The 13988-nt window shown below is 42.6% G+C and overlaps 1 protein-coding gene across 1 annotated transcript in view; it reads left to right on the plus strand.

Moving 5' to 3' along the window:
• Nucleotides 1-13988, plus strand: part of LOC143940874 (uncharacterized) — a 48092-nt gene continuing 34104 nt past the window's right edge. The window contains exons 1-3 of the mRNA XM_077462670.1: nt 1-357; nt 3125-3273; nt 4402-4570. Of these exons, the coding sequence (XP_077318796.1) occupies nt 309-357; nt 3125-3273; nt 4402-4570 (367 nt within the window). The 5' untranslated portion in view covers nt 1-308. The remainder of the gene's footprint in view (nt 358-3124; nt 3274-4401; nt 4571-13988) is intronic.

Below are 13988 nucleotides of genomic sequence, written 5' to 3' on the forward strand. Positions count from 1 at the left end.
AAACAAAGAGAAGATTAAAGAGTTTGTACAGCTTTGAGATAAAACTGCTAGGCAACTTTTTCTAAAAGGCTCTTCAGAAGGTGGAGGAGGTACTCCCTCTCTCATGGCAACCACTTCTACTAAAATACAAGACCTCAAACACTGAACAATAAGGACGTCCAGTATGCATAATGTATATCCACACATTGTTGCTTTTGTATCTTATAAAAGAATACATTTGATAATACATATCCTCTGAAGACCAGGATTTCTTGGTAAAACCTTGAAACCACCACTGACTATGATCTGTTAATGGACATTTGAGCACCATGGGCACCCTGAGGAAGAAAGTCAGCTTTGAGAAGAAGCCTGTGTTTTGTAAGTACAATTTACAATGGAAGTAACTTTATTAGCATTTTGTTGATTGTTCAGAAAACAAAAGCAGAGGTAGCTTTTTCATAGTGGCAATGATTGATCAATGAATCTGATGAGACAGTCCTAGGATTTTCTTGTTTGAGTAATGTGGCCTTGTAATGAAGAGAGATTTTTGGCACTGCGAGAACTCGTTTTCCTTTATTTTTGCTACTTGTGCATATCTTTAGGCTTGGTTCAGCTTGGCAGCTGCAATTTGCTTTACCACGCTTAAATTGTTTTATTTTTTTGGGGCCTATTTGTTAGGCAGATTAAAAAACACAAATTGTGGCAAAAAACACACTACATGCTTTTCTACAGCTTCTTCATTGAAGTCTATTGAACCAAAAAAAGTCCCTGAGCTCTGGTTCACACACATGCGGAATTGGACACCACCAAAAGTACATTCCTGTGCGAATTACATGCGGTGTCTCTGGGGCGTGATTTGAGCTATGGATTTGTATGGCTCAAATTGCACTGCATTCGTGCCAAACTCGTGCAGGACTTCTTTATTTTTTTTTTGTCTGCACCAAAATCTGATCCAATTCTGCAAACTGATTTCAGAGTATTGTTAATAGGGTTGCACCAATGCCACTTTTAAGACAGAGTACAAGTACCGATACTTTTTTTCAAGTACTCGCCTATACTGATTACTTTTTTTTTTTTTATGTCATGTGACAGTGGCACTAATAACGCATGGACTGCGTCATTGTTTTTGTTATATATATTTATATTTATATATATATATATATATATATATATATATATATATATATATATATATTTATTTATCAACCCTGTTTGGGGGGGACAGGTTTCCACTGAAGTCCTCTCCACTCCTCTATAATCCCACAGATGCTCAATAGGGTTTAGGTCTGGAAACATGCTTGGCCAGTCCATCACCTTTACCCTTTAGCAAGGCAGTGGTTGTCTTGGAGGTGTGTTTGGGGTAGTTATGTTGTAATACTGCCCAAAGGGAGGGGATCATGCTCTGCTTCAGTATGTCACAGTACATGTTGGCATTCATGGTTCCCTCAATGAACTGTAGCTCCCCAGTGCTGGCAGCACTCATGCAGCCCCAGACCATGACACTCCCACCACCCTGCTTGACTGTAGGAAAGACACACTTGTCTTTGTACTCCTCACCTGGTTGCCGCCACAAATTCTTGACACCATCTGAATTAAATAAGTTTATCTTGGTCTCATCAGACCACAGGACATGGTTCCAGTAATCCAGAGACTGGGTCGCAGGGCAAAATTCCAACATAACTCCAAGACAACCACTGCCTTGCTAAATAAGCTGAGGGTAAAGTTGATGGACTGGCCAAGCATTTCTCCAGACCTAAACCTTATTGAGCATCTGTGGGGCATCCTCAGACGGAAGGTGGAAAAGAGCAAGGTCTCTAACATCGATTAGCTCTGTGAGGTTGTCATGGAGGAATGGAAGAGGACGCCAGTGGCAACCTGTGAAACTGGTAAACTCCAAGAGGGTTAAGGCAGTGCTGGAAAATAATAGTGGCCACACAAAATATTGACACTTTGGGTCCAATTGGGACATTTTCACTAACTTTTGTTGCCAGTGGTTTAGACATTAATGGCTGTGTGTTCAGTTATTTTGAGGGGAAAGAAAATGTACACTGTAGGCCCCTTTCACACGGGGCTGTCTGTTTTTACTCATCCACTGGCTCAGCGGAGATTACTCAGTTGATCCCCGCTGAGCCAGTGGATGACAAGTCTGTCTCTGCACACTGTGCAGGGAAGGACTTATCAGAGAGACCGCTCTCCTCTATGGGGAAATCGGATGATTACGGACTACCTAGTGTGATGTAATTTACCACTGTGTATACGCTCACATGTGTGCCTCCAATCACATGGGCTGCTCAGATGTGCTAGAGAGGAAATACTCAGCATAGAAACTCACTGAAAACTGAACATGTGCAGTGTTGCCACCACAGCAGCGAAATACTTAGCTGAATTGGGGACATGGAGAGAAGTTGGAGATAGAAAGCAGCTGGATCAACCAGATTTTATACAAAATGTTCCTTTTATACCTGAGACAGAGCTAATTTAATCCAACAAATGAAATATCAGAGTGGTTTGATTCATACTGACCAGCAGCCATGACAAGAGTGTACTTTAAAAAAAAAAAAAAAATGGAACGTCCACTCTTTGGAATCTTACCCCCCTCCGGTGTCACATTTGGCACCTTTCTGGGGGGAGGAGGGAGCAGATAGCTGTCTAATACGGGTATTTTCTCCCATTTCCTGGCATAGATCACCGTGGTGACCTACGCCACTTCCGGCACCTATTCTATCCTCCCCTGCTGTCTTCTGGGAGACACACAGGTCCCAGAACACAGCAGGGACCAATGAGGACATGCAGCGCAACTCGTGCATGTGCAGTAGGGAACCAGGAAGTGAGGCCACACGGCTTCACTTCCTGCTTCCCTTACCAAGTATGGCAGCGGCAGTAGCTGAGAGCCGACAGACAGATCAGCTTTGGCTGCCGTCATCGCGGGCTCCCTGGACAGGTAAGTGTCCATATATTAAAAGCCGTCAGCTGCAATATTTGTAGCTGCTGGCTTTTAATATTTTTTTTCAGCCGACCTCCGCTTTAAGCAGGCTACTATTTAGATCTCTGTGATAAATATACCTGCACTTTTTTCATTATGATATTGCGTGGTCTACTAGTCTTACTTACTGTATGTATTTTGTGTTTGTATATTGAATTTTAGTGGGTTCTGCTGGAAGAAAAGACATCCACGGTGGCATTCTCCAGCATTACCGCAAACTCATTGTGAAGCACCTTTCTCTCACCTCTCCAGTCTATAGGAGGCTTAAGGAAAATGGAATATTGACAACTGATCAGATAGGTCTATTGGAGGTAAGGACATTCAACCATTACATGCATGCCACGTTAAAATGTTTGCCTCATGTGGTATCTATTGTGACTGTTTATTCTGGTGTTTCACCACATTGGATCAACCCTTCTCATCATTTTTTTTTTTTTTTACCCTAGAGCAGTGGTCATCAACCCTGTCCTCAGGGCCCACTAACAGGCCAGGTTTTATGTATTACCTTGGGGAAATGCAGACTAGAATACTGCAATCACTGAGCAGCAAATTATATCACCTGTGAGGTATTTCGCAAACCTGGCCTGTTAGTGGGCCTTGAGGACAGGGTTGATGACCACTGCCCTAGAGGAACCCTTACAATTATTTTCAGGTCACGGAGAACCCCTGTTAAAACTTAGTCTATGGTGGCCAGCGGGAAGCATGCCTCTTTTACATTGGTGGCCAGTGGGAAGAATGCTCTTTTTACTTTGGTAGTCAGAATTCCACAATTATAGACAACTAAAAAGATCATTTGTGTCATCTAACTGGCACTGCCAAGTGACAATGGCCCCAGAACTATGCAGGCACTATCAAATCAGAGGTAAATAATCCACAGATCAAGAATCTCCTAGTAACCTTTAGAAACCTGGTTGTCAATTGCTGCATTAGATGATAGAATCCAATTAGATCCAGGCAAAATGTACTATATATTATACAAAGGCATGACTATTGGGGGAAAAGAGGGTACAAATGCAAAACTAATCAACCATGTTGATGCATCCCGTGAAGAATAGAGTTCCAGTTTTGTCTACGTTTTTTTTTTTTTTTCAATAAGTTATCCTTAGTGGGCTTTTTAGGTTTAAAGTTATATCCATCTACAACAAAAATGACAAAACCAAGTAGATGCAACAACCTTCTTCAGTTAAAACACACTCCCTCACTTGATGGAAAAGGTATGAACCAAAACACATCAGGTCTTAAAATAGTGTTAACCTCAATGTACAGTGAGGTCTGGGATATTACCTTCTACTGTATAATGGTGATGGCTAGTTTGAAGAGCACTTTAGTTTGTATCAGTTGTATACACAAATGTACACTTAATACAAGTAAATTCCATCTCATTGTCAGCAATGTCGCATGCATATTCTTACATTAAATATAATATTTTAAAAATGCAGCTAGAAGACTCTCCAGAGCAGAAGATTTCCAAACTAATTGATATACTGAAAAGAGCAGACCACCATGTTTTTACAACGTTCTGTGCTATACTGCATGAGACTGATCACCCTCACCTAGCCCAGATCCTTCAAAAGGCAGCAAACAAAACCGATGATGAGTTACCTGAAGGTAAGATTTTTGCATTTTGCATAGAATGTGTGTTATTATTGGTTCTCTCCACCACAAATGTTGTTCTCAAAGTAGTGGGTTAAATAATATATAATATAATGATAATATACAGTATTTGCAGCCACAAATATTAGTTTTAAATAGAGTAGGAAATTATTAAAAGCTCAATAAGATGTTTTTTTTTTTTTTTGTTTTTTTGATGTTTCTGTCTGTATCCTGTCTACTCCAAGTCTACTCTTTACCTCACTCCCAGTCTCCTCTCACATTACTAACTGACATATCAGCATGACTGTCGCACCACTTCCCTAAACAAAATCTCTCTAAAACTGAGCTATTAATATCCCCCCGCCCACCTCCATGACTTTCCCATCAAAATAAACAATGCAACCTTCAGTCCCTCCTCTCACGCCAGGGTGCTAGGTATAATCCTAGACTCTGACTTGTCATTTGAGCCTCAAATCGAAAAAGTTTGTAGACTTCACCTCCGTAACATCTCTAAAATTCGCCCCTTTTTAACAAATGAAACCACCAAGCTCCTCATTCACTCTCTTGTTATCTCTCGCCTTGACTATTGCAACTCCCTTCTCATTGGCCTGCCTCTCCATAGGCTATTCCCTCTTCAGTCTATCATGAATGCTGCTGTCAGACTTATCCACCTTACCAACTGCTCAGTGTCTGCCAACCCTCTCCTCCAATCCCTAATTTGGCTCCCAATCACCCAGCGAATTAAATTCAAAATACTAACCACAACATACAAAGCCATTCACAACTCTGCCCCGAGCTACATCACCAATCTTGTCTCCAAATATCACCCAAATCGTCCTCTCCGCTCTTCTCAAGACCTCCTACTCTCAAGCTCTCTCGTCTCCTCTCATGCTTGTTTCCATGATTTCTCCAGAGGCTCTCCCACCCCCTGGAACTCGCTACCTCCACCTGTCCGGCTATCCCCTACTCTTGCTACCTTCAAGCAATCCCTGAAAACTCATCTCTTCAGGAAAGCCTATCACATCTCTAATCTTTTACCACTTCCATCAGCTCATTCCCCACAGTTACAACCTTTTGTACCACCTGCCCCATCCTATTAGATTGTAAGCTCTTCTGAGTAGGGCCCTCTTAATCCTCTTGTATTTTATTGTATTATAACTGTATTGTCTCCCTTTTATATTGTAAAACACTGCGTAAACTGTTGGTGTTATTTAAATCCTGTATAGTGAAAGAAAATTTACCAAATTTACTATTATTATTATTATTTGGCAGAGTGAGCATTGTCAATAGAACAGAATGTGGTGACATTCAAAATCGTATGGTTTCACCTGAGCAGGGGTGAGGAAAAAGTCTTCCAATGGGTTTGATGGTAACTCTTTTAGAGGGGCTTTTCCTTCCCTTTGGAGAAATTTCCTTCCATTTCTTGTGGTTTCTCTGACATAGTGTATATATTGGAATGTATTGAGAAGGTTATATACTGTCTTGCCCATAGCAACCTTTTGGAATTCTTTTTCCATTTTCTTTCTATTCTTTACATACAATTAGGGAAGCCTGACAATTGGCAACAACTCCACTATTCAAATTTTCTTGATTTTTGTTTCATGAATCAGCCTCCTACTGAGATCATTCACAGTTCATGGACAAGGTGTATGAGACCTGCATCTGACCTGCTTCAAGTTGCTTTTGCATTTCCATTGACTTATATGGGGAGAGAAGCAGCTCTGTTTTCAACAAAAGCCCATCAATACAGGGCCATTGTGGTCATAGTAAACAGAGAATTGTCTAGTTCCAAATGTATTCTCAAGTTTAAGTTCACTATTTTGTGCTATCTCATTGCACCCAGGTTGACTGGCTATCAGAATCCAATATCATAGCTACACACGGTACACCTAAACTGAATGTACACTGTGTCTGATTCTTGATGAACTGGCTGAAATGCAGTTAGTGATCAGCCCTGTCATCTTTCAATTGGATCATTTAAGCGGCCAAGCGTAAAATTGTCAGCTGAACAGTTGCATTGAATTAGACGCAACCGCTGCTCTGGCATTTTTTCATCCATCCTCATAGTATATTTTTTTTGTTGAGCTCATTCTACAGCATACCTCCCAACATTTTGAGATGGGAATGAGGGACACCTACTAGCAAATGTATGTAGGCATAGGACACGCCCCCTGTCACACCCCCTTAAAGGAGAATTAACCCCCAAAAAAGTTAATTAAATCCACAAGTGCTTTTTTACAAATACTATTCCTTTATATTGGCTTATAAAATGTACAAATGCAGTAATTTAGACATTGGATGAAAGGTTTAGCACTAGGAAACACCTTTTGAAAGGTATATAAAATGCACTTTTTATAACTATATAGATCAGACCAAAATGAGGTACAAATGAGGAGGAATGAGGGACAGAGGGACATGCTCCAAATCACAATCAGGGACAGTCCCTCAAAATCAGGGACAGTTGGGAGGTATGCTACAGTATGCATATGGCCAGTTTTAGTCTGAGGGTAGAGAAGGCTGAGAGAGGCAATTTATCCACTGTAGAATATGTATGTGATATATTTACATAGCTGTGTTAGGACCTAGGGGTGGGAACAGGAAGTACAATGTTATGAAGTGAAACTAGAAGAAATGGGTTTTACATGTGGCTCTCTGCTGGCTGGAATAAACAAGCTCTTCATGAGATTAATGTGACTATTCATCATTGCTTCTACAAAATCTACATGGTGACAAAAGTGGAATCGTTGAAACATCATGGCTCAGAATCTACATAGCATACAACCCCTAATCTTTAATAATGGCATTGCTAACAACTGGCTGAAATTCAAAAGAGAATTGACGCTTGTACAGCAAAGCAGGACTCTCAGACAAGTCAAAGAAGGTACAAGCTTACACTCTTCTCAATTCTGCTGGTTCAGATGCACTAGATAAATATGAGCCATTTCATTTTCAAGATAATGAGGACAGAGAGGTCCCTGATGCCCTAATCAAGAAATTTGATGAGATATGCTTGCCACGACATAATGTGATAATTGACAGACATGCTTTTAACACGATGGCTCAGAAACCTGATGAAGGAATACAATCCTATGCAGCCACACTGAGACTGCTGGCTATAAAATGTGATTTCTTTATCGTATATCATGGGACACAGAGCCTTAAGCAATTACTTAATGGGTTATGGGCCACCTTCAGGTGTTGACACTGGTGTACCCAATACAGGAAGTTCACTCCCCTATATAACCCCTCCTCCTTCCACGAGTACCTCAGTTTTTTCGCCCGTGTTTAAGGTGTTGGTCACAAGTGAAGATGTGCTCTGAGGAGCTCCAGAAGGGATCCATGCTGGATTTTAAAAGCCTCCACAACTGGATCCAACCACGCCACTGGGCCACAGGATCGTACGCGTGCCTCGCATAGCAGAATGAGGTTTTGCCTGTAACGCTTCTCTTTAACAGCTGGATCCTAGGAACCAGGACTCTTTTTGGTCTTGCTACATTACCTAAAGTTGTCCTGAGGCTAAAGGTCCAAAGGAGTGGAACCCCTAATAAAAGAGGGATTCCACTGGAAAAAAATGATTAAAAGCCAGCAGCTATAAATACTACAGCTGCTGACTTTTAATAAATGGACACTCACCTGTCCCAGGGTCCATCGATGTCGGCAGCCGAGGCCGATCGATCGCTCGGCCTCTGCCGCCGCCATTCTCAGCGAGGGAATCCAGAAGTGAAGCGTTGCGGCTTCACTTCCCCAGTTCCCTACTGTGCGTGCACGAGTCGCGCAGCGCAATGGGAATGGTCCGTGCTGTCTCTGGAACCCGTGTGTGTCCCAGCAGAAAGCGCGCCGGTACAGGAAATGGCATAGACTCACATGGGAGTCTATGCCCGGAAGTAGGTGAAAATACCTGTCTTAGCAAGGTTTGGGGTTTTATTCAAACCTATTTACCGTACCAAAACCAAATGGGGATGTCAGACCCATTCTAGATCTAAGGATCGAAATCAGTTCCTGAAGATCCGCTCCTTTCGCATGGAGTCAATCAAGTCAGTAGTTTCAATCTTACAAGGAAAATAACTTATGGCATCCATCGACATCAGAGATGCATATCTCCATGTCCCTATATTTCCTGCTCACCAGAATTTTCTGAGATTCGAAGTAGAACATCAACACTTTCAGTTTGTAGCCTTGCCCTTCGGGCTAGCCACAGCACCACGGGTGTTCACAAGTACTGGCCCCATCTCTAGCCAGGCTAAAGGCACAGGGCATAACAGTCTTGGCGTACCTAGACGATCTATTGTTAATAGACCAGTCAGTGGCTTGCTTGGAGCAGAGTCTACGCATTACAACCAGTTACCTGGAAAGTCTGGGTTGGATTCTGAACCTAGACAAATCTTCCTTAACCCTTTCATGACTAAGCCTATTTTTGGCATTTGGTGTTTACAAGTTAAAATGCATATTTATTGCTAGAAAATTACTTGGAACCCCCAAACATTATATATATTTTTTTTAGCAGAGACTCTAGAGAATAAAATGGTGATTGTTGCAATATTTTATGTCACACGGTATTTGCGCAGCAGTGTTTTAGACGCAACTTTTTGGAAAAATGGACACTCTCATGAATTAAAAAAAACGAAACAGTAAAATTAGCCCAATTTTTTTGCATAATGTGAAAGATAATATTAAGCCGAGTAAATAGATACCAAACATGTCACACTTTATAATTGCACGCACTCGTGGAATGACGACAAACTACGGTACCTAAAAATCTCAATAGGCGACGCTTTAAAAAAAATTCCGGTTACCAGGTTCGAGTTATAGAGGAGGTCTAGTGCTAGAATTATTGCTCTCGATCTGACGATTGCAGCGATACCTTACATGTGTGATTTGAACATCATATGCAGGCGCGACTTCCGTATGCGTTTTCTTTGCTTCGCGAGCTCACGGGGATGGCTGGCACTTTAAAAAAAAATTTTTTTTATTTATTTTAAAATGTATAAATAGTTTTTAAAAAAATAAATAAATTTGATCACTTTTATTGCTGTCACATCCCATGTGACAGTAATAGGTGGTGACAGGTACTCTTTATGGAGGGATCGGCGGTCTAAAAGACCCCCGATCCCTCCTTTACACTTCAAACTATTCAGATTGCCATTTTCGGCGATTCTGAATAGTGTTTTTTTTTTTTAATCCGGCGCCATTGGCAGCCGAGTAAACGGGAAGTGACGTCATGATGTCGCTTCCGTGTTTACCATTAGGAGACTGGAATGAAGCCACTTACAGCTTCATTCCAGTCCCTGCCCAGCAGCCAGACACATCAGATCATGCATCGGTGCCCCTGATTGAGCGGTGGGAGGTGGCGGGAGGGGGGGAAGTCCCCTCCCGCTCCTCCGGTATAACAGCTGAGCGGCTTTTAGCCGCATCGGTTGTTATGGCTGGATAGCCGATCGCCCGCTCTGCAAAACGGTACTGGGATGATGCCTGCAGGTATCATCCCGGTATAACCCCCGGAAGCCGAGTACGCACACCTGTGTACGCTTGGCGGGAAGGGGTTAAATCTGAAAAGAAAGCTGGAGTATTTGGGCCTGATCATAGACACAGCCCAGAAAAGGGTGTTTTTGCCTCCGGCAAAGATCAGCTCCATATGAGAGCTGTTACGGATGGTCAGGTCAAAAAGAAATCCCATGGAGTTGTTAGGAAAGATGGTAGCTTCATTCAAAGCAGTTCCCTATGCACAGTTCCATTCGATACTGGAACAGTATCCTGTCTGCTTGGAACAAAACGACGCAAGCTTTGGACTTGCCAATGCGGCTGTCCCCAAATGTGTCCCAAAGCCTCAGTTGGTGGTTACTAACCCAGAATCTGCCGAAAGGAAAATCCTTCAGACCAATTATCTGGAAAGTAGTAATGACAGATGGCAGCCTCTCAGGCTGGGGAGCAGTACTAGAGAAAACAACTGTCCAGGGACAGTGGTCGAGATCCGAAAGAACCCTGCCCATCAACATCCTAGAGATTCGAGCAGCGTGTCTGGCTTTGAAAATCTGGACCTCCAGGTTAAAGAATTGTCCTGTCAGGATCCAATCCGACAATGCCACGGCTGTGGCCTATATCAATCACCAAGAGGGCATCAAGAGTCTTGGGCAGAAAAGAATGTTCCATGCCTATCAGCAGTTTTCATCCTGGGAGTAGAGAATTGGCACGTGGACTACATAAGTCGCCAGCAGTTATTCTCAGGGGAATGGTCGCTTCACCCCGTGGGATCAGTTCTCACTGATCTATGCATTCCCCCCTATTCGGTTGCTGCCACGACTTCTTTGCAGGATCAAGCTGGAAAGAAAGCCGATAATTCTGGTAGCACCAGCATGGCCCAGAAGGTCATGGTACACAGAAATCATAAAGATGGTAGTGGAGGTCCCATGGCCCTTCCCACTAAGGCCAGACCTGCTCTTTCAGGGGCCGATATTCCATCCTACTTTACGAACATTAAATTTAACAGCCTGGCTATTGAAACCCACATTCTGAAGAAATGTGGGCTTTCCGGGTCTATTATCTCAACTTTTATTAATGCAAAGAAGCCAGCTTCCAGAACTATGTATTATAGAGTTTGAAAGGCTTGTGTTTCCTGGTGTGAAACCAAAGGTTGTCACCCTCGGAGATATATCATAGGTAGAATTCTTACCTTTCTACAATTAGGTGTAGAAATGAAGTTGGCCCTGAGTACTATTAAGGGCCAAGTCTCAGCCTTTCTCAGCAATTTTATTTCAAAGACCGCTTGCTACGCATTCTTTATTCCAGGGTTTTATGCAAGGGGTGATCCAGATTAATCCGCCAGTTAAATCACCCTTGAGCTCTTGGGATTTGAGTTTAGTTTTGTCAGTGTTACAAAAACAGCCATTTGAACTGTTACAGCATTTTCCCTTAGTCCTTCTGACAAGGAAGCTGGTTTCAGAATTGGCTGCTCTTTCTTGTAAAGAGCCATATTTTATTATTCATGAGGACAGATTGGTGTTATGTCCTCGGCCATGCTTTTTTGCCCAAAGTAGTTTCAGGTTTTCACCTATACCAAGATATTGTTTTGCCATCGTTTTTTACAAAACCATGTTCCAGGGAAGAAAAGTCACTACATTGTCTTGATGTGGTGAGAGCAGTGAAAATCTATTTAAAGGCGACTGCTCAGATTCGTAAGACTGATGTCTTATTTATTCTGCCAGAAGGTCCTAAGAAAGAACAGACAGCATTGAGATCCACTGTCGCTAAGTGGATTCGGCAAGTTATTATTCAAACTTATGATTTAAAGGGTAAGATTCCCCCTTTTCAAGTCAATGCACACTCTACCAGAGCGGTTAGTGCTTCTTGGGAAGTGCGTCACCAGACCCCCATGGCTCAGATCTGCAGGGCAGCAACTTGGTCTTCAGTGCATACATTCACAAAATGTTATCAGGTGGATGTAAGGAGGGATGAGGATATCGCCTTCAGGCACAGTGTGCTGCAGGCAGCAGTATAAGTCCTCAGGTCTGGGGGTGCCCTACGGGTTGTGTCTCCCTCCCCTCAAGTAGCATTGCCATGGGACGTCCCATTAAGTAAATATTTTAGGCTCTGTGTCCCATGATGTATGATAAAGAAAATTAGGATTTTTATAACAGCTTACCTGTAAAATTATTTTCTTGGAGTACATCATGGGACACAGACATGGATCCTGCCCCTCTTTTTATGGGGTTTAAGTATGTTGTTCGGCTACAAAAACCAACGTACTCTTGGAAGGAGTAGGGGCTATATAGGGGAGTCAACTTCCTGTATTTGGTATACCAGTGTCAACACCTGAAGGTGGCCTATAAAAGTAACCCATAAAATAATTATTTAAGGCTCTGTGTGCCATGAAGTTCTCCAAGAAAAGGATTTTACAGGTAAGCTGTTATAATAATCCTATTTTTGGTGCACAGATGAACTGTTATGTGACATGATTGTATGTGGGATCTACAACGATGCAGTTTGTGTTCAGTCGGGAAGAAAGATTTAACACTGGAAACAGCCCTCGTGTATGTTGTTTGAACATTCTGAAAGGGCCACTAAAGAACTAAAAAGAGAGGCAGAAGTGTTTGTGTTGCAACAGAATAAAATGTAGCAACTGTGGTAGTGAATATGCTACTGGGTGCAACATGTGTCTAGCTTTTGACAAAAGGCGTAACTCATGCAACAAATGGAATCATTTTGCAAAATGTTGTATGTCCAAGCCTCGACCGTGACACCAGAAGGGAGATCACCTCTCCCCCCTCCCTCTCGGCAATCATCTGGGACACATCACAGGTCCTAGATGATTGCCCGGCCAGTCACGGCGCGTGGGCTCAGCTCGCAAATGCGCAGTGGGTGCCCGGCTGTGCGCCCACACTTACAATGCCGGCGCCACAGAAAGGAGGGGGAGACTAGCGAAGCTTCACCCCCCCCACATCGCTGGACCCTGGGACAGGTAAGTGTCTGATAATTAAAAGTCAACAGCTGCAGTATTTGTAGCTGTTGACTTTTAACTTTTTCTTTTTTTTTAGCAGAACTTCGCTTTGATATAAGGCTCTCCTGAGGCCTTATCACCCATTTAAAAAGAGAAAGTGGTTGCTGACATGCCACAGGCAAAGGTCTTTAGCATTCCAGATGCAAAATGTGGATTCTGCCAAATCCCTCTGGATGAGGAATCATCATTACTCATGACACAACATTTATGACCGCATATGGGAGATACAAATGCTTACGGATGCCATATGGAATTTCAACTGGAAGTGAAGTCTTTCAGAGATGTATAGAATACGGTAGCTCTTTGCTGGACAGTCATGTGAAATAGTCATAGTTAAAATCTTGACTTAGGGATCCTCCATTGAAGAACATGACAAACTACTTAAATGCGTACTAGACCATGTCAAAGCCATCAATATGCAGCTCAACCCTACCAAATGTCGCTTCAAGGTCTCAGAGCTGCCATATGTTGGACACCTTCTCACAGATAAACGCGTCGAGCCTGACCCAGAATAAAAACAAGGTCATCCATTAAATGCCCGCTCCAGAAAACAAGCATGACTTGCAAAGGTTTCTTGGCATAACCAAATGGTCTTGGCGCAGTCTGTCTTCAAAAGGGGAGGCCTGTGGCTTTTGCATCAAGAGCCCTCACTGAGACTGAAGCATGCTATGCACAAATTGAGAAGGAATTATTGGGACTAGTATTTGCCTGTGTAAAATTCCACAATTATATCTATGGCCGCCTTGTGACTGTGGAGACAGATCATCAGCCACTTATAACCATACTGAGAAAACCCCTGCACAAAGCATCTGTGCACATCCACTGAATGATGTTAAAGCTTCAACGCTACCTCCTAAATGTAATCTATAAATGTGGTTGTGAACTGTTTCTTGCGGATGCTCCTTCACGTGCACACCTCCCCACTTCTGATAGCTCTGACGC

Source organism: Lithobates pipiens, unplaced genomic scaffold (genome assembly GCF_037356315.1).
Source record: "Lithobates pipiens isolate NorthernLeopardFrog02 unplaced genomic scaffold, aLitPip1_a1.2 Scaffold_3, whole genome shotgun sequence".
In the NCBI taxonomy this organism is placed as follows: domain Eukaryota; kingdom Metazoa; phylum Chordata; class Amphibia; order Anura; family Ranidae; genus Lithobates; species Lithobates pipiens.